Here is a 27,461-nt window from a genome sequence, read left to right on the forward strand (position 1 = left end):
TCAAAGAGTTTGCACTGAAGCAGCACGCTCCACTGGGACTTCCCCTCGCTTTAGGCTGGGCCTCTGCACCACAAGATTCTGCATTCACCCACTGCAGAGGAAACGTGACGGCACAAAAGTGTTCCTCAAATTAAATCTCCAATTGTGGTGTTTAAATCCATGTCAAACAACTCATCTGAACTGTATTGTACACCAATAATGCTTCACCCAACAAAAGGCTGGTATCGCCTTTAGTTAAGTGAACGCTGGTGCAAGAAAAGGGGATGAGCTGGAGTAAGAAAAGTGGCGTCTGAGCATGTGAATACACAGACAGAAAAGACAGTGGTCTGGGTGGGGGGTTGCTGAGGAGTTGGCACAGAAACAGACCAGCCTGTGTTGCTGCTCTACCACCTGGGCAGAGAGACTTGGCACAGCATCAGACGCCACCCTGCCAGCCTGGCACAGCACTGCTGCCTCGGGGCTAAACACCCGCCTCTCTGTACCCCTCCTCTTGGCCGGCCCAGCCTGGCTCGGCCTGGCTCAGCGAGCCTCGGAGCTCTCTCCAAAATAGCCCGTCCTCGCAAAGCCTGAGGGTGTCTACAGGTGTGCACATGTATGCAGGACACAAATGATTTGTTTCAGGTGCACTTGTGCATCAACATGCACATACACGCTTCGATTAATTAGCATCTTAAATAATAAAAAAGCAAGGAAACAAATCTGGATTCTTGAACTCTGTCTTTTCTTTTTTACAATATTGATGCTTAATAAAACTACATCATTTGTGCTGTACAGGTCAAGTGATACAAAATTCAAAAGCAAAGAAAATAGGAAAAGTCCAATATTATTTTATGTATATAGATGGTTGGTGAAGTTGAGAGTCTCTGTGTGCATCCATGAACCTCAGTCATCGTCAGACAGCTCCAGGTCCTCCACCAGATCTTCATCTCCTTCTGCCAGCTTTATCAGAGCAGATGAGGACAGCGGCTGAGGAGCCTTCGAGGCCTTTTCATCATCATCCTCCTCTTCCTCATCATCATCTGCAGTACAAACAGGAAGCACTTTAACTTCACATTCAGCCACATGTGCATGATTCATAGCAGTTATCAAGTGATCACATATCTGATGTGTGCATTACATAATATGTGTTTATTAACGTACAGTATTTCCAACAGTTCTAACTCCTCTTATGAAGGCATATTTGACAGTATAGCTAGTATAGTTTTACTATGTTATTCATTATCTGTTTATAAACAAGCCTCCATTTATGGGCCCACAGGAGGAGTTACAGTTTTTCACAAATACATTAAAAACTTATCTTACAGCTGCTTACAGCTACATTAAACACTACAGTGAGTTCTAAACTATTTTAATGTCTTTATGCTGTTTTTTAATGCTAAATAATGGGGAGGTTAAAGTAAAATATTACAGAATTTATTTAATATTTTTAGGTTATCACAATTATTCTAGTTGACTTTTCCTCATCCATTTTTGATGGCACATTGGATGGTTGGCAAAATAATAGTGCTGCTTGGACTTATTACATTATTATTTGGACTTCTGGATATGTTTCTCTTTTAGGCAAAGAAACACACTTTGACATCCCTTATATTTATTTTGCATGATAGCAGTTGGCTCCAGTTAACTTGTACAGAAATTATTAATTAAAGGAATTCAATTCAGTAATTAGAGGGTAGGAATTCCTATTCACAGATAATTCATTTGCAGGTACAATTTACTCATTTCATGCAGGCCTGCAACTATTTAATCTAATTTTCCCGACTGGTTTATCTGTCAATAAGTTTTTCCATTAATCTATCAGTTATAAAATATCAGAAAATAGTGAAAAATATCAGTTTATTGGATTCAAAAGTGACCTCTTCAAATTGCTCTTCAACCCAGACATGTACAGCTTATAGTAATATGAAATAAAGAAAGCAGCAAAACTCAGAAGGAGAAGGGGAGGAAGAAAAAGAACATAAAGAAGGAGGAGGAGAGGGAGAAGAGGGAGGAGGAGGAGGAGGAGATGAAGTAGACTGGAAAGGAATATTTGACAGATTTTCTGCTTTACAAATTACTAAAATGATTCATTAATTATTAAAATAGTTTGTAATTAATTTTCTGTTGATCAACTTTGAATATGTCTAAACTGAACGCGAATGTTACATCAGATCAGACACTCTGTCCACATTAAATCTGATAAATGTACACTTCTGTCATGTAATCAATCAAGTAAAATTTAATTGATCTATGGTCAAATCTGAAATAAGATAAGATAGGACTTTATTAATCCCTAAGGGAATTCTTGTGCCAGGCTCCAAGATTACAGTAACATAAGAACAAAAACAGTAACTAACAAATGTAAGTAAAGTATAAAATATAATAGATTATTCATATGAGTGTGGTCTGCATGGTATTTGTTTGTTAACATGTGGGCCTGTATGTTTTTCTGTTTCATACAGTGTGAAATGCTGTCAAAGAATTTGCAACATGTTGCTGTGGAGATACAGCTGTGATTGAGGGGGGGGGGGCACATCTGGTACTGTTTGTTATACACAAAATGTTTGTTATTTTTTAATAAGGATTAAATGATAAATTGATCATTAATGTTAACAATGATCGATTAAGGAAAGTCGGGACATAACCATAAAAAATACCAGTATGCCTCTTTTTGTACACTGTTTGTACCAACCTGAGTCTCCGCCCTCCATCCCCTTGTCGTCGCTCATGTCAGACAGATCTTCAAGCTCATCATCCTCATCATCCTCTGAGTCACGGCCGCCCTTTTTACCTGAGAGAGAAACAGCGAAAATCATTACAATGCACTGAATTTTTGTCTTGTGGTCCTTACTTCAGACATCACTTAGTTTGCGTTGGTGCATCGCTGACGTCTGAGGACTGTGGAGACACCTATATGTGGGCCAGGCATCAGAGGCAGTCTATTTCCTCCTGAGATGGAACTGAGAGTCGATTACAGACGCCGCCGCCGCTGCTGCTGCACAAACACCCATGACAGTTTACTACCGGCAATTTCAGACATTTTATGCTCGCAGCCTAAATATAGCAAATGGAGATAGCAGGCAGGTTCCACCGCTACAGTGATGATGGAAGAATCAGCAGCATGTGTGCTGCGGGTGTGTGTGCTGAAGAGAAGTTGTGAGTTTGTCTGAATTTGTGTTGTAGTATGTGTGTGTGTGTGTGTGTGTTGTCTAGCCAAAGGGACAACTGGGGTCCACAGGCTTTGAAGTTGAGGTGTGATGAGAGGCTGGGGGCGTCGAGGAGAGAGAAGCAAAACAGAGCTACTTCCTGTCTGCTACACTAAGAACAATCATAAACACACACACACACACACACACACACACACACACACACACACACACACACACACACACACACAGTTCGACAATAAGTGCACACATGCATAAACAATTGCTGTTTCTCAATTACAAATACTTCTGTACACTGTCATGTAGTACACTGTAAAAATATGTACTACCTTGCATAGTTGAGGTGTGCAAGTTTCATCAGGATAGTACTGTCTCAAATCAAGGACAGCTGATGTGTCCTACCTGGAAAAGCCAATCGCAGCTGCTTCTTCTTCGTGGGCAAACTGAAGCCGGGCAGACATTTACTGCTGCCCGATAAAATATCGAATGGCTTGTCTCTTAATTTGTGTTGAATTTCACTTCATTTAACATGAATATCCTTTACATTTTATTTGGTTTCTTTAGCCCTCTGTTTCTCTGAAGGGTAAAATTACCTCATAATCTCCGTTGGCAACGGGCCGGACGTCCCCCTCCTACCAGCTTACTTTGATTTGTGGTACCAAGTCTTTACAAACTTAACCAAACAAAAATATTGGTGGCTTCAATATGACAACAGTATAGTGGCACTTACTTTAGAAATCATGGGGCTAACGCACTACTCACTGTAACTTGCCTAGGAAAATGTAAATACAGGCTTGTTTCATCTGATTTTAAGGAGAATCTGACCCTGTTGTGGCATTAAGAATAATTATGCAGACATAACTTCTTGCTGATGGTGTTGTTTACTCATGCAGGTCACTAAATTGAGACCGTTTCATAACTAGGGATGTTCCTGGCAACTAATATCCCTGTCGATTAAATGCAAAATTTAATTTAGACTAGTCGACTAGTCTGACACTAAGAAAACACTCAGAAAACAGTTAAAATATAGCAGAATTTATTAATTTGTAATGTTAAACACTGTCCGGAAAAATACTGTGTGTATTAAGAGCCATTTGAAGCCATTAATCACAGTCTATAATCACCAAACCGTACTTTAAATGCCGCTGAAATGCGCACTACTTTGTGCTGTGCAATACAAGGCTTACACTTTAATGTACAAAACATGACAGACTTCACCTTTTCAGACCAAAGAGGGTCACAGTGTCTGTGGGTAAAGGACCCAGAGCGAACGTTAGCTGCCAGCCTGACACACAGTGTGGCTAACGTTAGCAGTGTTAGCAGCAACAGCAGCAGCTTTTGTCTGTGTATGTGTTTAATGTGGGCATGTTTCTCCAGTTGAGTGAACATATATATCAGCTTATTCTGTCACAGTCAACATTCATCTGTCCGACTTTGCTGATATAAACATCCGGGGTTGCCAGGGCGATTGGGGCAGCCGTCTGACAGTCCTGCAACCCCACTTCAAATAATTCGAACTATCCCTTTAAGATGACAAACACACTCTCACTCTCTCCCACTCTTTGTTGCTCACGTGGTGCTCACAGACTTCAGTGGTACCTCTGAGGTTGCCCCCAAATGACCTGAAAGACTTATTACCCCCACACACTGACACCACACACGCACGCACGCACATCAATCTAAATCATCAGCCCCCTCCGCTCACACTCCCCCTCTTTCCGGGCGTGTGTGAGACCACAAAGAGCTTTGGTGAGCTGCCCGAAAGCTTTTGGCTCTTCCAAGACTGGACGAGAAGGTGGTGGGTGTGCGCTCATGTGCTATCATCAAGATGTGTGTGTGTGTGTGTGTGTGTGTGTGTGTCTTTGTGAGTGCACGTGTTGTGAGGACATGTGGGGGCAGCTGGTTGGAGCCCACAGAGCCAGAAAGAGAGAGCTCGACTGAAAGAGAGAGGAGTGGGAGCGGCCACCTCTGGCTGTTCCACTGGACTGGTTTGAATTAGGAACCCCCGCTGGGATCCAAGCCTGTACTTCCTGTTGGGGGGTTTCAGTTCGTGTGTGTGCGCGAGGGGTGGGAGGGCTGGAGGAGAGACGGACCAAAGGGAGGGAGGACTGGACAGGGAGTGAGAGGCGGAGGGCCCGCCGCTTTGCCGGCAGCTGCCCATCCGTTTGTGGGGACTCTCCAGACAATGAAGTCCAGATGCATTTAAAAAAAAAAAAAAAAAAAAGAAAAAGAAAGAAACACCCCCCCCCCCCCTGCCGCCTACTCCTTTCCTCTGTGACCTTGCGGAGGGCTTTTTTCTGCTTGGAGCGTGTCCGAGTGTAAAGCTGTAAAAGCGAGGTTGCAGCTGCCTGTGACCTGTGGACGACCCCGCCAGGACGAGACACACTCAGGTTAAAAGAAGAACTGGCCGACGGTTCCTCTCTGCGGACAGAGAACCAGACTATCTGATAAACAGAGTTTCTCTCTTGAGTTTGACTTGGGATTTAAATTTCAGTTCCTCATAAAACGGCCTATGCTTCAACAACTTGGAGCCTTGTGGTAACTAAGTACATTTACTCAAGTACTGTACTTAGAGGCATCAACAATATTGCTCAGATAAAGATTGCTGAGGACAAGTAAAGTTCAAGGTGTGGCTAAAGAAACTAGCAAAAAAAAAGAACAAAACTTAAAATGTTTTGATAATCGATTAATCATCAAAGTAATTTTCATGCAAAAAATGCTGTCAAGTATGGGGTTTTCCTTTTTCCTGTTTATTGTCTTGAAAAACTGGGACATTTTTTTGCTATTTTCTGACATTTTATAGAAGTCGCAGCAACATTAAACCCTGACTTAAAGGGTCATTTTGATATTTTTCAACCTGGACCATATTATCCTCCGTTTTGACTGATGGAAACAGTTTTTGGAACTGGTCCAGTATAAAGCGAGACCACCACTTCTCTCCACCGTCTCTCTGATAACTAACCTTTCCTTCTCATTCGACATCTCACTGTATTTTCACGTCTAACACTGTGATTAAAGGATTTATTTCAACCAGCCCAGAGTTGGTGATTGTTGGGGAGCCAGTTTTGTTATGTTTTATTTAGTTTCTGTCGAGTTTGAATGAAGTGTGTGTTTTACGATGATAAAATTACTGTGTCTAAGTGGAGTCTGGTGGCTTTGGCGAGAGCAATAAATTGGTTGTTTCTGGTTAAACTAGAATTACGGCCTTGTGGTTGTATGCTTCTGCCAACCATTCATTATGATGTCACAGTGAAGTTGACCTTTGATGTTTTGGATATAAAATGTCAACACTTCATCATTTTAGTCTACTAGATATTTGTGTGAAATTGTGTCACTGAGGTCACACTGACCTTGACAACCAAAATCTAATCAGTTCATCCTTGAGTCCAAGTGGACATTTATATTTGTACCAAGACATTCCCTCGAGACCTTTTTGAGATATCATGTTCATAAAAATGGGACGGACAGACAACCTGAAAACATAACGCCTCTTTGAAAAAGGTCTCTCTCTGTCACAATCCTTTCTATGATGTTGTCACACACTTATATGAACAATCTGAGCCTGTCTGTGACAGAGCAGCAGGGGGGTATAGGGCCAGTAGTCTTATACAATCTGAGGTCTCTGAGGCAAAAAACTATTTATTTTCATGTTCATAATCAGTGCCACAGATTTGCCACAGGCTTGCCAACCTATAGACTTTCATTTAACTTTATGCTGGACAGTCTTTCTTGTAATTTGTACTGATTCTGAATTTGAAGGTTTGTGATGAACTTTTCCTTTAACACTTTTAAAGTTCTTCAACGCTTTTAAACAAGTGTTTAAAAATCCTCAGACTGGCTGGAAAATTCATTGTCACAAAGCCGAAAACAAGACTGCTTCAAGTAAATAACTCTTCAAGATAGTGACTGTTGCAGAAACAGAAACAACAGCCCAGAAATCAGAGTCCGCTCTCATCACCTCTTTAACTTTGCTTTTGCTCTGTAGAGAATCAGGCTGCAACAAAACACAGCCCCCTAGAGGCCGAGACACCACAGACTGCTGTGTCATAAGTACAACCCTGATTTCAATGTGTGAGTGAAGAGAGCGTGTGAGAGTCAGCTTGCCTTTGATTTTGAGTCCGTCATCTTCGTCTGAATCGCTGTCAGACTCAAACAGATCCTTGAATTCCTTCTTGTCCTCTTTCTTCTTCTCCTGAATCTTCTTACGTTTGATCTCAGGGAGGTCCAGATCTTCCATCTTTAGAAAACACAAAATACAGCAGTGTGAATACAAGACGATAATCAGAAAATAATCGTCCTGCCGGTAAAATGTTCCACTGCATAGCATGACTCTTTCATGATTTATGTAACAGAGCATTTCTTGTGGGTAACAGTGACATTCATAAAGAAAGAGCCAGAAGTGATTCATGGTGACTGAGTGGGATGAGACGACTGTTGGTGGTGGTTTGTATTTTGGGTGGGATAGTTACCCTTTCTTTGCCAGAGATCTCCAGCTGGATCTCCTTCTCCCTCAGCTTCTTCCACTGGGTGTAGTACCTGGTGAGTGGAGTCACCTCCTGCTGGATCTGCTTCTCCCAAGCCGCCTGACAGAGGAAATGGTGATTCAAATTTTTATTACAGAATGCATGTGGGTGGGTTTAATGTGCTGAATAATATGTAGATCTGAGCTTCTGGACAGACATTTGAGCTCAGGACTTGTTGTCGATTACTTATGTTCTGTCTCTTATCTTTCCCAATATCTTTTTGTCTCGTGTATTTCTATTTTAGATGGGTTTTTTAAAATTGTTCATACTTAACATTTTTCTTTACTTTATATGCGTGTTTCATCGTTCAACTGCATTCGGAGTGAAAGGCAAAGGAAGAATTTCTGGTACAGAGAAACTTGCTTTTAACTGTGCATAGGACAATAAAAGATTTGACCTTTGGCCTAATATCCCTTTCAATTATCAGCACCTTGTTGATTTTTTGAGTGATGTGGGGGTAATGGCTTCACTAGGGTCACCAGGTGGGCACCTTTTTTTTCACTGGTGTTTTATTAATAGGCCCATGATACCGGGTTAATGTCCGAAATCCTAAAACCTTGAATCTCCTTGAATCTGTAAAAGGGAAACTTCAGTATTTTTCACCCTGAACCATATTTTCCAATGTTCTCGTGTCTAAGTGACTAAGGGGGAGCATATTTTTTTTAAATTGGTCCAGTGCTGAGTGAGAGTGCTTCACTCAGCTACAGTGTAATAACACGGGGCAATTGCGCACTGCCAAGTCCATGAAAAGTGTTTGACAACTGTCATGGAAACATTATGGAAACAGTGCTTACAGAAATGAACCTAAGGTACGTTTTGTTTAACCAGAAACAGTCGTGACCCTAACCCTCACCTGACTTCCGGTGAGAAGCATTTTAACATCATCCTGTTCTCAACAGAAACAAAATAAAACTCACCAAAAAATATCTTGGCTCATTTTTTCACTGTTCCAACAATCAGCAAACTCTGGTTCTTTGGTCAAAATAGACCCTTTATTCACAGTGCTGGATGTGAAAATGTCAGGAGACATCAGGGAACCAGAGGGGAGAAATGGTGCGTACAGCCAGAATATTTTCACATCTAACACAGTGAATGCAGGTTTTATTTTGACCAAACAACCAAAGATGGTGATCATTGGAGCAGTGAAAAGATGAGCCAGGATGTTTTTTTGTTTCTGTCTGATCTAAATTAAGTTTCATGATGAAAAAAAAATACTGTTTCTGTACAGGAATTTTGGATGTGTTTGGTGGAGTAATAAATGGCTGTTAAAGAATAAACAAAATGCATCTTACTCTTTAAACAAGGTCTATCTCTGTAGCAATCTTTTCCATGACCTGAGTCTGTCAGTGCAAAACAAACACTTGTAGAGGACGTACTCTGATGGTGAGCAGTTGCCCAGAGGGATTACATTGCAGCTTTCACTCGTGATGGCTGCAGCGCTCTGCCTCAATACTGGAACAATTTCAAAAATTGTTGTGCCCATTAGTCACACAGACACAAAAACTTGGGAAAACAGGGTCCAGGTTGGAAAAAGTTTCCCTTTAGGTACAGATATGAGGCACTTTACTTGAGTTTAATGCTAATTTATACTTCTTTGATGAGCAGGAAAGAGGAGTGCAGATGCTGTCCACGGTAAGGTTCATCCAGGTTCTAAAATGATCTTAGTACATGTGGCTTTCCGACACAACTTCATATGAAGAAAGAGGTGGACAGACGAGACAGTGATGAGAGTCAGAAGATGCAGAAAACAGACAGATTGAAGAAGCCTGAAAGGGGAGACCAGCAGATCTTCTGCAGCCCCTAAAGGTCTTTGTGGATGATATTGATTAGGCCAAATCACATTATCTGACCGACAAATCCAATAGAGCGAACAGACTGCGGCCTCCTGCGCTCGTTAGCTTAACACATTTACCACAATTTGCCGTGTGGCTATTAAGATGGGTGACATGTACACAAACACACACAGAGAAAAAGACAGGATGAGAAAATTAAACCGGAAAATCTACTGAATTCAGCATCGACTCAGATAAACAAAACATTTCCACACAGGCGGCAGAGAAAGACACGAGACATGAGAGTGCGACCTGGATGGAGGCAGGGCATCATTAATTAGGCTAGCTCTCAGTTTGGGTGACATGTCAGCGGGGGGCTGGTGGCCGGAGGGGGGCCGTGGCCTTTTCCACAGCAGCAGCAGCAGGGCTGTCCGCTCTCCTTTGCCTGCGGTGACACCTCTACCGCTGCCACGATGCCAGGGAGTGGATGCCATGGCGACAGCCTCCGCTGAGCAGAGAGCCGTGGCGACAGGAGCTGGCGCTGCTGCGGTGCCGTGCTGTCTGTCTGTTGTACGTTGTTAACACACACACTTCCATGTGTGTACGCACACACATTTTCTCATCAGCTAAATTACACAAAGACCATCCTCTTTAATTTCATCCTTACACGCTCTTAAATATTAATCAGCACTGCATGTCAAGACTCTTCGCAGCAGCAAAGCCACATAAAAGCATGAATGTGTGGACAGGTAGCACACAGAGAGAGAAGTCAACACAGAAAACACTCTAATGGCTGCTCATTAAGCTGGAGGCGCCTCTGGTTCAAAAGCCCATAAGAGCTTCAATAACCACAGGGTCATTCTTAACTGGGCTCGAGTTTAAACAGAGAAGTGTCCTCCATTATCGCTGACTGTGGGATCCGACGGTCAGGACTGTCAGAATGACCTAGAGCTGCTGGTTCAACTGGACGGGAGCCCAGAAAGACAAGTTTCTACTTTCTGGCTAAGTTCAGTTGTTCAAATCTGATTTTTTTTGTTGTTGTTCATATGTGACTCAGATCTGTTCCTGTCATGACAGTGTGAGCAGCACAAATCACATGGAATTGGATCTTTCCAAATTACATTTCAGACACTGTCATTGGTGATCCTAAATATGATACTGGTCAGATTTTTTGGAATTTGACCTCAGTGTGAACAGTCAAATCAGAATTAAATCAGTTAATTGAAAAAAATTCTTTGCCTCAAGACTTTGTTTAAATCTGGACAACTACACAGCGCACTGTGTTTCGCACATATGGATGGATACTGACATGCACAATATTCTGCTTATTACATAGTTACATACCAAAATAAATCAATAAATTGATAAAATATTGATTTTAAAAACGATTTTGTTGATGTAAAAATGATTTTATTGCTCCTCCAGCGTCTATGATCGGAATCATGTCCATCACAATGGCCTGCAATTCATAGCAATGGTCTGTTATAAAAAAATAACAGACGTTAAAATACTGCACCTGACCAAACAGAATTGAGTATTTAACAAAGCCATGTAATAACTGGTATTAAACGAGCCTCTGGCCGACTGGAGTATTGATAAGCTCATCCACACACGCACAGGAAGGTCATTGCACTGCAGAGCAGAGGTGCTGCAAGTACAAACAGTGAAATGAAACAGAAAGATTACTCCAGTTGACATCAGCTATGCTAATTACTGTAAGTGCAATAAAACCCTCACAAGTAAAAAGGCAACACCGAATCAATAGACCTGATCAACAAAGACAAACATGTAAACATGAAGCTAGCAATATTTTAATCTGCTCTTGCCGGGGTTCCTCATCCACCACAGCACAAACACAGTGCATTAGCTCGGCTAATAGCAAACTGAAACTAGGTAAAACCAAAGCTGTCTGTATGTTGTCTGTTTAACTTAGTTTGCCTCATGTTAAAATTAGTCTAACTGTTGTAAACATCCTGCTGTATGAGACAAACAGCCCCTCCTCTCTCTGCAGACAGTGAATCACATCAGGATTGGAAGATGAGGCCGACTGATCTGTCTGTGTTCTTCATTTGTAAACGTACCTCTGTATTTTGATGTCTGGAATATGATTTACTTTATTGACATTTTAGATTTGTTTTCCAGTGTGATATTAAGTTTAAGATGTTGAGTTTATATAGTGACTTTGCTGTTGTAGATGATACTGTTGATTCTATAGTTAGTTTTAGTTATAAAAAAATATCCAGTTTTAATTCTGTTCTGAATTTATTCTATTAAAAAAACATTTTGAAATTTATTAAATTTAGTAATGAAAAATTACTGACAATATTGTATTAATATTACTACTCTTACTGATACTGCTTATCAATCCGGTACTTCAACAGTACTCTTAACGATACACACCCCTATTCACATGAATGGTTATTTCTGTTGCACAGACACCCCAGAGGAAACAATAGTAAATGATCTTCAGGAGACACTGATTATGCCAGATGAATAATATGGAGACATGTCATTATTTATTTATTTATTTATTTTTTATTTATTTTTTTTCAGCTTGAAAACTGATCACCATTCATTCAGGTGTTTAGGTGATTCTGCAATGCTGTTTTCCTGTGAAACTCAAGCAGTGTTCTGTGGACTTAAAAAATTAACTTGACCTTCAGTTGGCATGGGGGTGAGAAGATAATGATTGAATTTTAATTTTTTTAGTGAACTATCCCTTTAAACTCTCAGCACTGCATCCTGGGGCAATTATCTAAATGAGGGCATTTCTCAGCCCATGATATATATTATAATTGGCCACATGTGTGAACAGCCAATCAAAGAACTCAGATCTGAGCAATAAATCAGAATGGACAGCTAAGGCTTGCAGTGTGAACACAGCCTTTGATATGTGGTCTAATTCTGATACAGATCTGAACTTTTTAAATAAGACCTCAGTTTGAATTCATCTGACTTTTACATCGCTCTCAATCGACATCCGTTACAATTCTCAGTGAAAATAAACATGGAAATCTGCTTTTGTGAAGGCATTCATGCCACGATGCCACCACCACTGTAACACTCTGCACCCAAACACACCTCTGTACAGAAGAGGCAGCAATGACTCCACAAAATATCTTCTCCTCATCCTCATTATCATCTGCTTATGAATTTGTTGGCTTCCACTGCATATCAACTTATATTTAACCATAAACGCTGACTTCAGTGTTCTCTTTGTATACTTACATAAGAGAGTGTGCAGCTTTGTGACATTGTATGATTATTATTGTCTTTTTTTTTTTTGCGTATGTGTGCCAGTTCACAGTGGAATCTGATATCTGTCACATTTAAAAAATAAATAAACAAAATAATAAAAAAAAAATCTAACCTGAGCAATAATCTCAAATTGACCATTAAGGTTTGCAGTGTGAACGTAGTCTTTATCTTTGCATCAGCTGGGACACACTGCTCTGTGTCTGATGTTTCTTGTGAACATTCAGATAAGACGCCACCTACAAGTTACTGTTGAGTGAATCAGACGTGACTAATCTACATGACAAAAATAAAAACAATTAACATCATGCTGTATTGTAGTGGAAACAATACAAAACACTGGTTTTATTTAGCAGAGGACGATGAGTCAAACTTGTCCTGATTATTAAAGAATTCCAAGTTGAGTGGATTGAGCTGGTTGATTGATGTCAATTATCGTGAACACCAATCACACCCACCAGAGAAGCTGACACCATCTCACCAAAAACAAGCAAAGTGATAACAGACAACTCCTCATTAGGTCTGATTTAAGTTTCACCAAGCGGGTCTAATGAACAAACTTCTCAGCCTAAATAAGTTCTGATTTTATTAATCTCATTTTTGTTGATTGTCTTATAGTTCTGTTACTGTGACTACTTTTAGGTTAGTTTTAGTCAGTGTTATGTACTTATCTGTGCATTAAATAAGTAAATTAATACTTTTTAGAGTACATATTAAGTATCAGATTTAGTAAAAGACCAACTTAAATGGTTCAAACTGAATATTTAATTAGAAAGTGATACAATTTTCAGCTTTTTCCTCTGACTAAAAATGCAATAACAGTAGCAAACGAGTGGTGTTCGCCTGATGAACAACACGTCTGACAGAATGCTGCAGTAATATTTCTGCAAAGTCTGGCCTTAGTGATGTGTGTAGTTATATCTGTGCTCTATATAAGCAGCACACAGCCTCTTCACACAGTTAATTTATGAGGCAACACCTGCTGGAACATTTAAACAGGTAGTTTAAAGGCTCTTCAAATACATGAAGTAAGTAGAATACATGTGATTAGATGGCTGATAAGGTGAACTAATAAAACAGCTTGTAGGAAATAATAATGATTTGTCCCCATGTAATAAAACGGTTGCTCTCAATGAGTACAAACGGCAATAAAAGTGAGAGTCATACATGTCAGTGTTTAAATCATAAAACATATTGTTACCTGACACAATAATTATTACTTATCACAGCTATTTTTAACTACTCATAATTATACTGACCACAAAATTTGATTAAATCTTGAGCTAACAATACACAATTAGCTCCCATGGCCACTGAACAGATGAATCCATCCATGTTTTATGAGTCAGTTAAAAAAGTTTCACTGTACAGCCTTTGATAATAATTCCTCATCTCTGTATTAGTCCATCTATAAACGACTGTCGGTTTCTTTTTATTTAAGATACATCCCCGCATTTACATCAGTGGAGCTGAGGTGGAGCAGGTGAACAGTTCTCAGTTCCTTGGAATCAACATCGGAGAGAACCTGTCACGGACATCACATGCTGGTAAAGACAGCTTGTGAAGTCTGCATTTCTTCAGGAAGCTTAAGCCAGCAAACTTCCTGTTCCACGTTTTTCTTAAGTTTTACAGAGGAGCCACTGAAAGCATCCTGAGCGATTACACCACAAACTGGCATGTGACGTGCACGGCCCAGGAAGAACAGCAGTGGTGCTCATCTACAGTACAAGTGATATCAGAGAGACGAGGTGCCTGCACAGAGCCGAGAGGACACTAAAAAATAAGACGCACCACGCCACAGTCTGTTCACCCTGCTGCCATCAGGCAGGAGATACAGGGTTAGGTTTAGGTTAAGTATCCACTGCTGTATCACCATTAGTAAGTAATTAGTAAGTAACAGTCACCCTGGAATGTACCAGCTTGAAGTTTTAATGTCAGCTATCCATTTCTAATATCAACAACTGATAAATTTTAAATCTCATTAGTGTTATTTCATTACATTATGTTATCTTAAGCTCCCCTTAGAGCAACTGTCTCCATAACTGCGATGATTAGAGGATTAATTTATTGATTGAAAGAAAATTAGGTACCACTACTATTTCGACAATAGGTTAATTGTTTCAGTCATTTTTCAAGCAAAAATGTCAAACACTTGCTCATTCCAGCTTCGTAAACGTGACACTTTGCTGCTTGCTTTTTCTGACATTTTATAGACGGGGTTAATTGTGAAAATAATAACCAGATTAATCGATAGTTAAAATAGCTGTTAGTTGCAGCCCTACCTCATTTTAAAATAATTCAAAGCCATTTTAAGGTTCACAAAAATTAAATATTAGGAATATTAAGATATTAGGAAGAGCCAAGCTGACACGAAATACAAACAGATGGAGGTAAAATGAGGACTCTGGAAAGGCAGCCTGTAAAATCAGGACAAGACAATCTTCCCCAGCCTCCCCTCCGTTTGTCTTTCCCTCTCTCACAAACACACACTCACCACTGCGGTGGCATCGGCCACTCCGAAGGCGGCCTTCTGTCTCCGTCCTGTGATGTGGCTGCTGTTCTCCTGTACCTTCTCCAGCAGCTGGCGTACCGGCTTGCAGTAATTGGCCACTTTGCATTCCTTCAGGAACGCTTTCAGCTGCAGGAACATGGAGGGGGAGTATGAGAAAGAAGGAACCGATGTAAAGGATCATCCAGTCAGACCATACGGTGCACTGAGGCAGAGCAGAGGAGGGTTTGTGGTCGTTTCTCCTGAGGGGAGCAGATTCAGCCTGGCAGGATCCTGAACCAGATCCTAAATCATCTATTCAGATGGGTATTAAACTTTGGGAATGATGTTCAGTGTCTCTGCTTCCTCATTAATTTAGACTGAAAAATTTAGAAGTTTGTGGATTTAGGGAGATTAATCATTTAATTTCCTTGACCTAAAGCTCTCCATGATCAGTTGTGTTACCTGAATAACGGTGGGCAAGGCGAGCTCTGGGAAGCCGATGGAGCTGGCCTGAGTGTGGAAGTATTCCAGTATCAGGTCATACAGCTGCTCAATCAACCCGTCCTGAAATACAAACAAGCTTGGGTTATTATTTGCCTCGTTACTGTGCAACTAAATTCAGAACAAAACACACCAAGACTTAAATATGGGTTGGCACTTCACCTGTCACAAAAGAATCATGATTGACAGCTTAGCAATTTAGCTTAACCTGTTTCAGACCTCTGCATCTCTGCCCACATCGGATTCATTTTATGATTTAGATAGGCGTGGTGTTGTGCCCACTGATGGTTGTTTCCACTGGTTGGAGACACAATCAGAGCTTAGTGTCTGTGATTAAGAACAGGAACGCATCTCCCACAAACCTAGCTAGCTACATTCATGAAACAGAGACAGAACAATGGTGGCGAGCATGGGGGGGGGGGGGGCAGCACTCACAATTAAGGATGTTCGGGGATATAGCAGTAGAAATAGAAATAGCACCTGAGACAAAAAGATACAGTGTCTGGGACAGTACAGAAAGTTAGGATTACAAATGAACTTATAATTTTTATGTGTCATTTTAATTGTTAAAGGTGTTAAAATTTGAAGAATGTGAAGTGGCACCAGCATGAACCCTACACAACATCACACGCCTTTAAACAGTTTTAATATTTAAATAAAATTTAAAAGAGTTTTCCATTAGATATGTTTAAAGAATGTGTACATTTCCATTGTCATATACCAATCAGAAACAGGTTTGCTATTGCATTGCAGTTTGCAGTAATGAATTTATTGATTAAACAGTTAGAAATAAAGAAGACACAGTAACTCAACCATGATTAATGACAGATTTAAGAGCACAACTAGCAGAACTTCAACGGTGGACCAAGGTGAGTCAATGAAGTGGTGTAACTTGTAAGTTGTGAACCCTAAATGTATATTATGGAGCCATAGCACACTCTGTACTTTAATATAGAGTGATTCACATGCAGTGTAATAAACACACTTGGCTAGAGTGAGTGAACACATCATCTAGATGCTAGTACTAGATTCTTTGTCACCTTTCTTTGTGAAAACAAATTAAAAATGTTCTGCTAATAAGTGTTCAGGCGCCTCATTACAGAAACTTCCCAAGTCTGAAATCTTCTCATATCTCAATTTGAAATGACTCATCCTCAGGATTTTTGGTATTACAAAAACATATTTCTGATTTTAGAAAAAAAAATCCTATCTTACAACCCCACTTCCAATAAAGTTGCACATTGCATAAAAAAAGAAATAAAAACAGAACGTTTTGGAATTGAGGTTGTATCTTTGAATAGGAATTTAGCTGTAACAGAAGCATCCTAACTGAGGGATGATCCCTGCGAGGAATCATGAGTTAGAATGGCATACACTCAGACATGACAAGTATCGATTAAAGAATCAAGTTTACTGCACTAGTTATACTTTTCTAAGTTAGGATAAGATATGAGGTCTGAGATAGAGTTTAGGAATTGTTTCTCCAAAAGGAACATGGGTTTTTTCCAACCTAGGAAACTTTCGTTAAGATAGGACAAACACTTGGGAGGCTCCAGGTTTAGATGGATCAGTGCTCGTTTAGTCAGGTCTGTAGTGAGTGTGCGAGGCAGGGGTTCGTGGCAGCTGCCCAAGTGACAGCAGTGAAAACAGCCCTAGCGAGCGGAGTGTAGGGGATAATCCCAGAGGGCCGTGCTGCAATCCTCTTGGCTGCAGCGCTGAGCGTGGCGACTGAGGGCCAGTTTTAGAGCCCTGACAAGGGGCTTTCAGTGCTGCCCTCAATCCCCTTATGTACACACGCAGGCTAACACACAGTGTCAGGGAGCAACGTGGAAATAACATTAACTAAGACTTGAACTACTCATCTGATCAGCTGCTGAGGAACGTCAGAGGCACCAGCACAAACAGGAGCACACACACGTGCCAAATACTCTTCTTACTATCTGCCCTCAGAAGTGGCTGATCACAGTAATTACTCACCTTGTAGGCTTTCTCCATTAAGTTGACCTTGCTAAGCTTCAGGATGACTGCAAAATTGATGGGCTTCTTGCTCATTCGTCCTGGTTTCTTGTTGAAGTCCACCTGGTGGAAGATCTATGAATGAAAGACAAACAGAATTTTGAATTTTATTGGTGCTAGAGCTGCAATGATTAGTCGACTAATCAATATGTCGATCGTCAGAAAAAAAACTACTTTGCTAATTGATTCATCGTCAAAGTAATTTTTCACGCAAAAATGGCAGAATATGCTGTTTTGATCAAATATGGAGATTTCCTGCTTATCTCTGTTTTATATCATATTAAACTGAATTAGAGCTGCAGAGATTAATCGTATACGACATTAACTGACAGCTATTTTGAGCCGTTTTCAGTACATTTTCTTTTTATAAGAAAACAAAAAGTTCAAACTTACTGAATCTAGCTTCTTAAAAATGAATATTTTTGGTTTCTTAAGGATTCTTTACTCTTCTATGACAGTTAGCTGAATATCTTTGGGTTGTGGGCAAAACGAGACATTTGAGGACGTCATCTTAGATTTTGCAAAACACCGATCAACATTTTTCAACTGATCACTTAATCAGGAAAACAACTGACAGATTAACTGACCATGAAAATAATTGTTAGCTGCAGAATGACTGACATTTTTCTCTATTTTATACACTTTATAACCAAACAATTGACTTATGTCAATTATGTCTACTCTAATCATTGACCTGTTGTCCTAATTATCCAATCAGAACACACCCTACACTGGAGGACTTTTTTCTTTCCCATAGAGAGGAGTTGAATGTTAGGAACCCAAGTCCAGCCACAGGCACAGTATACAGCAGTAATGGAAAATTACTAAGTAATTTACTCAAGTACTGTACTAAAGTACAAATTTTGATGTACTTGTACTTAACTTATGTCCAATTTATGCTACTTCATATTTGCACTCTACTCAGTTCAGATGGAAAATTTTAACATATGATAACTTATTAAATATTCATGGTTATAGATTTAAGTATTAGAGGCGCACTCAAACGGGTGTTTCTTCCCCACATGTACTGAAGTCTAGCAAAAAATATTTTTCATCCTGTTGCACATGATTATTGATGATGATTATCATCCTGTGTGAATAAGGACCTTGAAGGCTCCATAATTTAACACTACTACTTAAAGTACATCATGCCGGTAATTCTTTTGGACAATTTATGCATTTTGGATCCATGACTTTTACTTGTATTTTTATTTATTGTATTTTTACACTGTGGTATTGTTACTTTTAATTAAATAAAGGATGCAAGCACTTCTTCCGCCACATCTTGATTATTGCATTACATCATTATGGTGTAACCTTGATCGCTCTAGTCATGTGATTGAAGGTTTTTTTTTTTTGGAATAAGCTCTTGGTGCTGTACAACCTTTAAGTTTATTTCTTATTTCACTATGGAGACTTTTGCACTTTCAGTGTGTGTTATGTGTATTTACACTAAGAATTATATTTTATGCATGTACTGAGTTGCTTTTTTACTTCATAAACCAAAACAGCATGACTTTTTTAACCCATGGCATATTTAGGTGGTTCAGTATTTACTGCACATATGAATTATACTTGCACCATTATACCTATTGTACCATTTACTGCGTTCAGTGTCTCACATTTTTCCCTTTTGCTTTTGATTCATCATTTCATAATTACATGACCTGTCAGGTGACCCCTCAGATAGGTACATGTAAGGTACGTCTCTGAATTTGTCTGACAAAGGGTTTAGACGTGAAACTTCACATGGTGGTAGAGTAATGAATGTTAATGGTAGCATTTTGACATGTACTCCTGTCCAGGACCTTGTATTTATCATATTTGGATGCACATGTTTCTGTATTCTTTTTACACTCTGAAATGGGCCATTTTGAATAGAGAGTACTTTTACTTTTGATATTGTAAGTACCTTTTGCTGGTAATTCTTATGTACTGTTACTGCAGTACATTTTAGAATCCAGGACTTACTTGTAACAGAGTATTTAAACATTGTGGTATTGTTACTTTTAGTTAACTAAAGGATCTGAGTACTTCTTTCACCAGTGGTATAAAGTAATATTTCATAAGATACATGTTGATAGTGTCCCTATATTATCATTCTACACAGTTCATGTTACATACTGCAGTGTTACTGCGATGACACATTTCTATCTTAGTCTGTGAAAGTAGATTCTAGCCAACGTGTGGGCTATTTGTCTACAAGCTTTAGCTTTCACATCTGCCCACAGTGCGCAAGTGAATTTTCTGCCTTGTATTTGTGTATCAAGCTATTTCTGACTCCCCATATCTTTGTGTATTTGTGTGTGTGTGTGTGTGTGTGTGTGTGTGTGTGTGTGTGTGTGTGTGTGTGTGTGTGGTCGTTAATGTGCTCAGTGTGCGCAGCAGAGCAACGCTCCTGGCCGGTGCTGTCTGTACAAACATAGGATGTGGTGGCGGTCTGCGGGGGAGCCAGGGGGAAGTGGGAAGGCATGGGCCAACCCTGCTGCATGCGCACACACACACTCATATACACACACGCACAGCTACTGAAGCAGGAAGCTCCAAATCATACACCCCCCTCGGAGATGCAAGAACACACACAGGCACAGACACACAGGAGGAAGGGGCTGCTTCTGCTGCTCTAATTAAAACAGTAGCAGCGTAGCTCAGCCTGCCTGTAACAGTGCTTTAACAAGGGGAACAGTAAAGGAGAAAAAACACAGGAAATATCGTGCGTCACAAATAAACACGCTTTGCTGTTGGGGGTTCGGGGAGGGGGCTCCGAGAGTACGTGTGCAGGGAAAAACGAAGGTGGGGAGTGGGCCATAGGCAGAGAGGATGTGGTCTGCACAGCGTGTTAGGACCAGAGTGTAAACCACAACCGTGCTTTTATCGCTTCGGTCAAACTGCTGCGCGCACACACAAACACACTTTCAAACAAATATACAACATGTGTGCACTGACCACTCCCAGAGGGCCGAGATAGTCGCTGTCACCAGCACGCTGTTCTCCTCCGCCTCACCACAACACCGCCCCCACGGCGTGTATATACAGTCACACACAGTCGCACACACGCACACACACACACCACACAATCACGTGCTTAACACCTGACCCAGAGAAAGTGTTGTCAGTTGGTGACCTGTGATTGGTCTGATAACGAAGGTGTCTCTCTCCCTTCGATGTGTTTCCTCCTGAGCTCCTTCAGTTGTGGCCGTTGAGACCAGAATGCATTTCATACGCCACTGATGTTTTTCCACAGCCAACCACCGACGGAACATTTCAACATATCTACCTGTTCATTGTTTCCACTTGTGACAAAGAAAACCAACTGACTATTGTTTATTCTGCATCATTTAAAACTATTTGAGCGCTTTCACCTCAGTGTGCTGCTAGTGGGAAACACTTCAGACTTATGGAAACTTTTGCACAGGCTGCACTGATCCTGTCAGATCCACCTTTGTCCACTGTGACAGGTGATTGTTGTAGGTGATGTGAATTCTTACCTCCAGCAGGAACGGCAGAACAGGCACAAATGTGTTGGTGCTGCTCGACAGCAGGGTGAGGGCTCTGCAACAGTGCATCCTCAGAGGGTAATATCTTGACGTGGGAACCAGTCTGTTCAGAGAGAGAGAAAACTACGGTCAGTGTCTCCACCTGCTGTTGGAAAAATGTAATGTTCAACACAGTGGCTTCACACAAACAACTGATGTAAAGTTACACTACAGTTAATGCCAGACAAGTTTCTTTGCCACAGTTTTGGGAAGTAACAGATAATTAACAAATGGTATTTGGGAAATGACACCATTGCTGTTATCTAACCCAAATTACATACTCTACTATTACTACTACTACATTGAGGTATTGTTCATTATTCATTTTAAACAATATACTGTATGAATACAAACTTAATTCAGAACTTGGTTCTGCTTATCTGGATGTGTAAAACTAGTGTTGATGATGAAGTTCCTTCAGGCACCAGTGAACCAGTGAAATTCAATCCAGAGAGACAGTTTTATTAATAAATCCATGGCTTATCACTCAAATCTAAAACATTTTTGGCACTTTTTGTACGGAACACTGCAAGCAAGAAACACCCAAGTAATCACTTATGACTAAAAATGATTCTAATTTTGCAGGTCCTGAGATTTTGTTTAAGGCTGAAACATGTGGCTGACAAATCAATTAGACAATCAAAAGAAAATTAATCTGCAGCTATTCTGATGAAGTAAGTTGTGTTTCAAACAAAAATACCAAAAAAAGGAAAAAAAAAAAAAAAAGAAAATCAATGAATGAAAAATTTCAACCATCTTACATTATAGTAAACAAATTATATTTGGGTTTTTAACCATTGGCTTGACAAAACAAGCCATTTGAAGATATCACTTAGAGCTACAACAATTAGTTGACTAAGTAATTAGTAGATCAAAAAGAAATATAATCGCAACCATTTACATAATAGTTAAAGTAATTTTTCATGCAAAAATGCCAGTTTTCACCTCTCAAATATAGAGACTTCCTACTTTTCTCTGTAGTATTTCAAATTAAACTGTACATCTGTGGGTTTTGACTGACAAAGCAATAGATTTAAGGACATCACCTTGGACAATCTTCAAAAAGTAGTCGAAAGTGAGAGTACAAATTTGTTGTAGCCCAACCGAAAAATCAAAAGCTACACACCGTCTTGCAAACTGACTAACATCTATAAACAATGTCTCTGAAATTACTTTACATTAATTACAATAAATACAAAACTACTGACCACAATGGATTCAACAGATAGCTTCACTTTACACACTATGATGGATTATTCCTGATTACTGCATACTGTCCAGCATGTACATTGAAGTAGTTTAAAAGAAGTTAAAACTCACTTGATGGTGCCGATTATGACTTGACAGAGCGGATAGATGAGAGGCTGGAGTACGTCGCTGGGATGCAGCGAGCTGAGGACCCGACACCAGAGGTAAAGACAGTGGATATACTGCCAGTTATACACTGACTGGTATGTTTCCTACAGAACACATACAAAAACAGTGTGTAATTATACTGCAGGTGCATTATAAGGCTCCATATGAACAGAACTGAGAGTCTGCTGTCATAAACAGGCTAGCATGCTGCAAATTAACATACCAGATTTGTGCGATTTCTAAGTTCAGTGGCTAATTCAATACATTATGGTTAAATATATTTTCATCATGGAATAATAAAATGAGAATAATCCTTAAATCACTCATAAGATGACAAAACAGTAATCCAATATCTGGACCCCTGTCATCTAGGAAAACATCTCAGGTAGGTCTTTCTATGTCTAAATGTGTCACTTAAAAGCTTTCAAAAGCACAACATCCCCCTGAGTGCGCACACAGTCGAAAACCAACCTTCTTCTTTAAGGTCATGGCATTCCTAAGGTGGATGGCAAGCTGTCGGATGTAGATGAAGGCATGCTGGTACGTGGCTTGTGTGTCCAGGGAATACATCTCTGTTAGAGTTCGCTGCATGAAGTTGATCATGGGCAGCGCATTGGGAGACGTGAACTTACAGTTTTGTACGTAGGAAATGTACATTTGCTGCAGAGAAAGAAAAACATGAGTACCTCATAAGGACAGGACAGATGAAAATACTGTAAGATTACACGGGTTAGGTGTGGTTTTAAGAATCTGGAATGAACACCAAATTAAAAATAACACAATATAAACTCTGAACTTTCTTTTTGACAATCTTTCTAGACGGTGAATTCCAGTCTATTCTACAAGCAGGTTTACTTTGTACCCTTCTGCTCCTGTATTCCTCTGCATTTAGCTCACCTTGAGAACAGGGTTAAGATAAGTTTCCTGCTTGTGTCTGCAGATTTTGTTGAGGGCCAGGAAGGCGAGAACCCGACTCGTCTCCTCCCCTGTGCTCCACTGCTTCATCAGTTGCTACACATAAAGACATGAGTAACAAAAAAACGTAAAACAAACAAACAAACGAAAAAATAATAATTTTGCAGATACTGATTAAGAAAGACATCACATGCCATCCTATGGTATTTATGTTTTACCTTTATCAGGTGACGACACTGTTTGGGTAGACAGAGGTAATAAGGTATAAGCTGGTTGGCATGTCGCAAGACAGCGGTGATGACTGTTGACTCTGTTAGACAGGATAACAGCTACAGGTGGAGACAAAAGAGGTGATGGAGGAGGTTCATTCAGGGATCAGGGATGTTTCCAGGATGCAAAAGTACTTTATCTGCTGTATTTGAATCTTTTTCACTCTCAGCAACACATGAGACCAAGATCAAAGTGAGAAAACCTGAACAAACCTGAACTATTCCACCGAGATACATCTTGATGTCGATCTGATTCTTCTGCCACTTCGGACTAGATGACGGGAGCACCAGCCTAAGAACAATACAGAGGAAACAGAGTGACGCATTTTTCCACAGCTAAATTAAGACTTGTGAACAGGAGGTTAAGATCAACAGATCTGACATAAACATACTTTTTCTGATCTTTATCTGGCTTCAGGTTAAGCATCCTCTGCAGGGCCACGTGAACATCTCTGATACAGAACAGGACCAAGGCGTTGAAGACTGCAGACAGTATAGGGAAAAAAAGAGTCATTTTGTACAAATCTTTCAATTGAATACATTCAATAAATTAAAGAATTTCCTGTGTGTTTTGTTAAGTGTTAGCTTTGTCAGTGAAAATCTTGTCAATAAATATCTGGTGACATCCAATTTTTTGACAAAATAAATGAAAAAAGCCAACAACAAAAATTATGGGGAAATCTCTGCTAAAAACAAGATGAAATAGTTGTTGCTATGTGGGTGGACAAAACAAGTCGACTCACAGTATCCATCTCAAATCACTACTAAATCTAGCTAGCTTAAAAAGTCTAACAAAACCAATGGCTGTATATTAACTTAAAAACAGTTCAATGCGTAAATTAACAGTCTTCTCTCTATGTCCCCTTAGCACACTTATGTGCTTGCATCTGGGTTTTTTCGGAAGGTGCCTGAGGTTTTCAACTGGGAAAAAAAACTCTGGACCCAGGTCCTTTAAATATCCTTGCTCCATCATTACAGCACAAGTAGATCTAACTATAATTACATTTGTGTAGTCTGTTAAATCAACATACTGCTTTTATTTAGGCTATTCTTAAGACAGTTTTAACCTTATGCTTTCAGCTGCACCCAGTGTTATCAAACTGACTTGGGAAAGAAATATATATTATTGAATACATTTGTTGATCATCTGTCTCATCTGATCTGCAGACAGACGATCAAACATATTAAATAATATACTTGTGAGCACAACCCTCTCTTCTTCATATGGATACATTTAGGATAACGCACTGGTTGGTTAGAACGCAATATAAATCAGACTCATGAGCAAATAAAAAATAAATATAAAATTATAATTAAAAGTGGTCAGATGGCTGACTTTCATATCTTTTTTAAGTAAAACAAGTACAAGGCTTTAATGCTTCAAGTCTCTGTTGTAGGATGATATCTGTGTATGAAAGCACATGGAAAGAACACTTTCCCTCTCCTGATCTGCACACTGTGCATCATGCTCCACAGGATTTTGGGGATGCCCAGAGCAGGTTATGCGTTCAGCATTAGATACCATGGCAACGTACCACGGTAAGAAGTGAATCACTAACATAATACTGAAAACCCAGGGTTAATACTGAAGTTTTGAACCTTGTTACCCACAAATCCTGCTTCACAGTACAGGCCCCAGAACAAACATGGTATCCTACCTGAGCTGTCGGCCACTTTGTACCGGCACTGACTGCCTCCTTCACCCTTTGTTGTTGCCACGGCAGCCTTAAAAGCCTGGGAGACTTCTCTGAAGAGGCGAGGAGTGGGCTCCTTCTTCAAAGCTGCTTTCCATTCTTCAACCATTTTGTCTGTGACTTTGATAGTCTCCGCTGCCTTCTTGGATTTTTTTGAATCTTTCTGACCCTCGTCATCATCTTTGTCGTCATCCTCACCAGAGCTGGCCTCCTATGTGCAAAACCCCAGTATGAATTTCTTTACTTCTTTCTTTTTTAATAAAAGATAAGTAATATAAACTCAACCATCAGCAGCCAGCCTACCTCCAGTGCAGATGGCAATCTGTGGTATTTTTTCTCATCCTCATCCTCAGAGCTGTCTGTGTCATCAAAGTTTAGGAGCGTTTGGTCATTCTCTTGCAGGAATTTGAAGAACTCAGGATCTTTGTTCTTTAACCTGGACAGCTGCTCCTTGTGCTCAGAGGCCTTTCCCTTCATCTTTGTGTCACTATAAAGGCATAAAAAAAATAAAAAAAGCACTTTAAGAAAGAATGAAACCTTAGCTTGATGTGCCAATGATTCCCCTCACCCTAATCCACGGGATCACTTGGAACAGTTTTGCACTTGTTATGACACAAGACAAAATTAAATCCAATGAAGACTTAACAGTTTTGAAAAAAATATCCAATATTTTATACCAGACAAAGATATTTCCTGTAGAATATGAAGTGTAGGCCAAGACATCTCTGACGCACAATAATATTTAATTTAAGCATTTTGCCTTTCAGCAATGTTGCGCCTGTTGTGATTTTTATTAATTGCTCAGGGTTAAATTCAGGTTACTCCCAAATTCTCTTCTCCCAAAAGTATTATCAGGAAATTCAAAGTTGTGCAGTTACTAGGAAGCAGCTAACATAATTATCCACTTCCAAATATTACAACAGTAATATAGATTAGATAATATGCATTTCAATTATCTACACACTCTTTAAATTATTAACTCATTTCATTACCATAAAAATGAACTGTAAATATATCAGCCTGTAAATAATGTAAATATTCCTTTCAATTCCTTCAATGAACCGTGTAAAATACTGTTGTTTTACCTATGAACTTAAATCGTTACATACTAATAAGTCGAACGTCAATAAACTGCATTTAGGCTCCTACACACAATATGTTAATGATCCTATAGAAATGAACTCACCTTTTAGAAGTTGCAGGTTTCAGATCTTTCTTCTTGATCTTTTTACTGAGTCCATTCTGTTTGGGAGTCTCTTCTTCAGATTCATCTTCACCTGCAGAGTCTAAATCACCTGATAACAGGAACTCATCCACACTGAGGTCTTCTAGTTTCCTAAAAAATAAAAGAAAATAAATAACAATAAAAATAGAAATAGAAAACAGAAAAAAGGGGAAAAAAGACAACAGTTCAACAGATGAACTGAGCTGGTCAACATGTGTGAGGAAACTTTATGTGATGTGTGGCCTACAGTTTCCAACGTCAACTTAAATATGTAGCAGTTAGTTGTTTAGATACCAGCGGGTGAGTTGGCGGCAACGTCTCTGTTAGCAATCGTGAATAGTCCATCTTTACCGAGGAGAAAAGACTAAATGTAGCTAAGTTTTATTTAAGCTAGCTGCCACCAAGAGACCCCAACATAGAGCTAGCGTTAATAGCATAGGTGGTTAAGACACTATCACACACTATGTTAGCTACAACGAGTCTTCACCGACTGACTATCAGCAATTGAACGTATAAAGACAACGTGGCTATGCCGTTAAAACACATGATATATAGCACATAATAAAGAAAACAGTCACCTACCTTTTCTGTTTCCCTGCCATGCTGGATCCAAAACGTGACTATCCAACCTCAATACCCACAATCCCTCGCTGCAAAATTTGATCGTGTCTAGAATGGATCCCTTGATTTGCAAAACTCTCGCGAGACTTACGTACCCTGTTTCTTCATTGTGTACAAGTACATGTTACAAACAAACGTTTT

At 39.8% G+C, this 27,461-nt stretch overlaps 1 protein-coding gene across 1 annotated transcript; it reads right to left on the bottom strand.

The window, feature by feature from the left end:
* Positions 1–700: 700 nt before the first annotated feature.
* noc2l (NOC2-like nucleolar associated transcriptional repressor) lies at positions 701–27,439 on the bottom strand. The gene is made up of 18 exons (XM_084721328.1): positions 27,282–27,439; positions 26,661–26,810; positions 25,778–25,961; positions 25,439–25,685; positions 24,173–24,263; positions 23,994–24,072; positions 23,730–23,840; positions 23,494–23,607; positions 23,068–23,256; positions 22,561–22,700; positions 21,193–21,304; positions 17,666–17,779; positions 15,650–15,751; positions 15,191–15,334; positions 7,616–7,729; positions 7,251–7,383; positions 2,672–2,770; positions 701–1,019 (listed from the first exon to the last, which is right to left on the bottom strand). The coding sequence occupies exons 1-18, from the start codon at positions 27,299–27,301 to the stop codon at positions 883–885; spliced, it is 2,280 nt and encodes a 759-aa protein (XP_084577454.1). The 5' UTR covers positions 27,302–27,439; the 3' UTR covers positions 701–882.
* Positions 27,440–27,461: the final 22 nt, after the last annotated feature.

The sequence above is a fragment of the Lutjanus erythropterus genome, chromosome 6 (assembly GCF_056507025.1).
Source record: "Lutjanus erythropterus isolate fLutEry1 chromosome 6, fLutEry1.hap2, whole genome shotgun sequence".
Classification (NCBI taxonomy): Eukaryota; Metazoa; Chordata; class Actinopteri; order Lutjaniformes; family Lutjanidae; genus Lutjanus; species Lutjanus erythropterus.

Bases quoted from the DNA above. Each gene is read 5' to 3' on its own strand.
- noc2l (XM_084721328.1), bottom strand. From the start codon at position 27,301: ATGGCAGGGAAACAGAAAAG. The intron at 24,073-24,172 runs GTATGTTTATGT...TATTGTTCTTAG, and splicing joins CCAGATAAAGATCAGAAAAA to GCTGGTGCTCCCGTCATCTA. The intron at 23,841-23,993 runs GTTTGTTCAGGT...CTCCACCTGTAG, and splicing joins ATCTCGGTGGAATAGTTCAG to CTGTTATCCTGTCTAACAGA.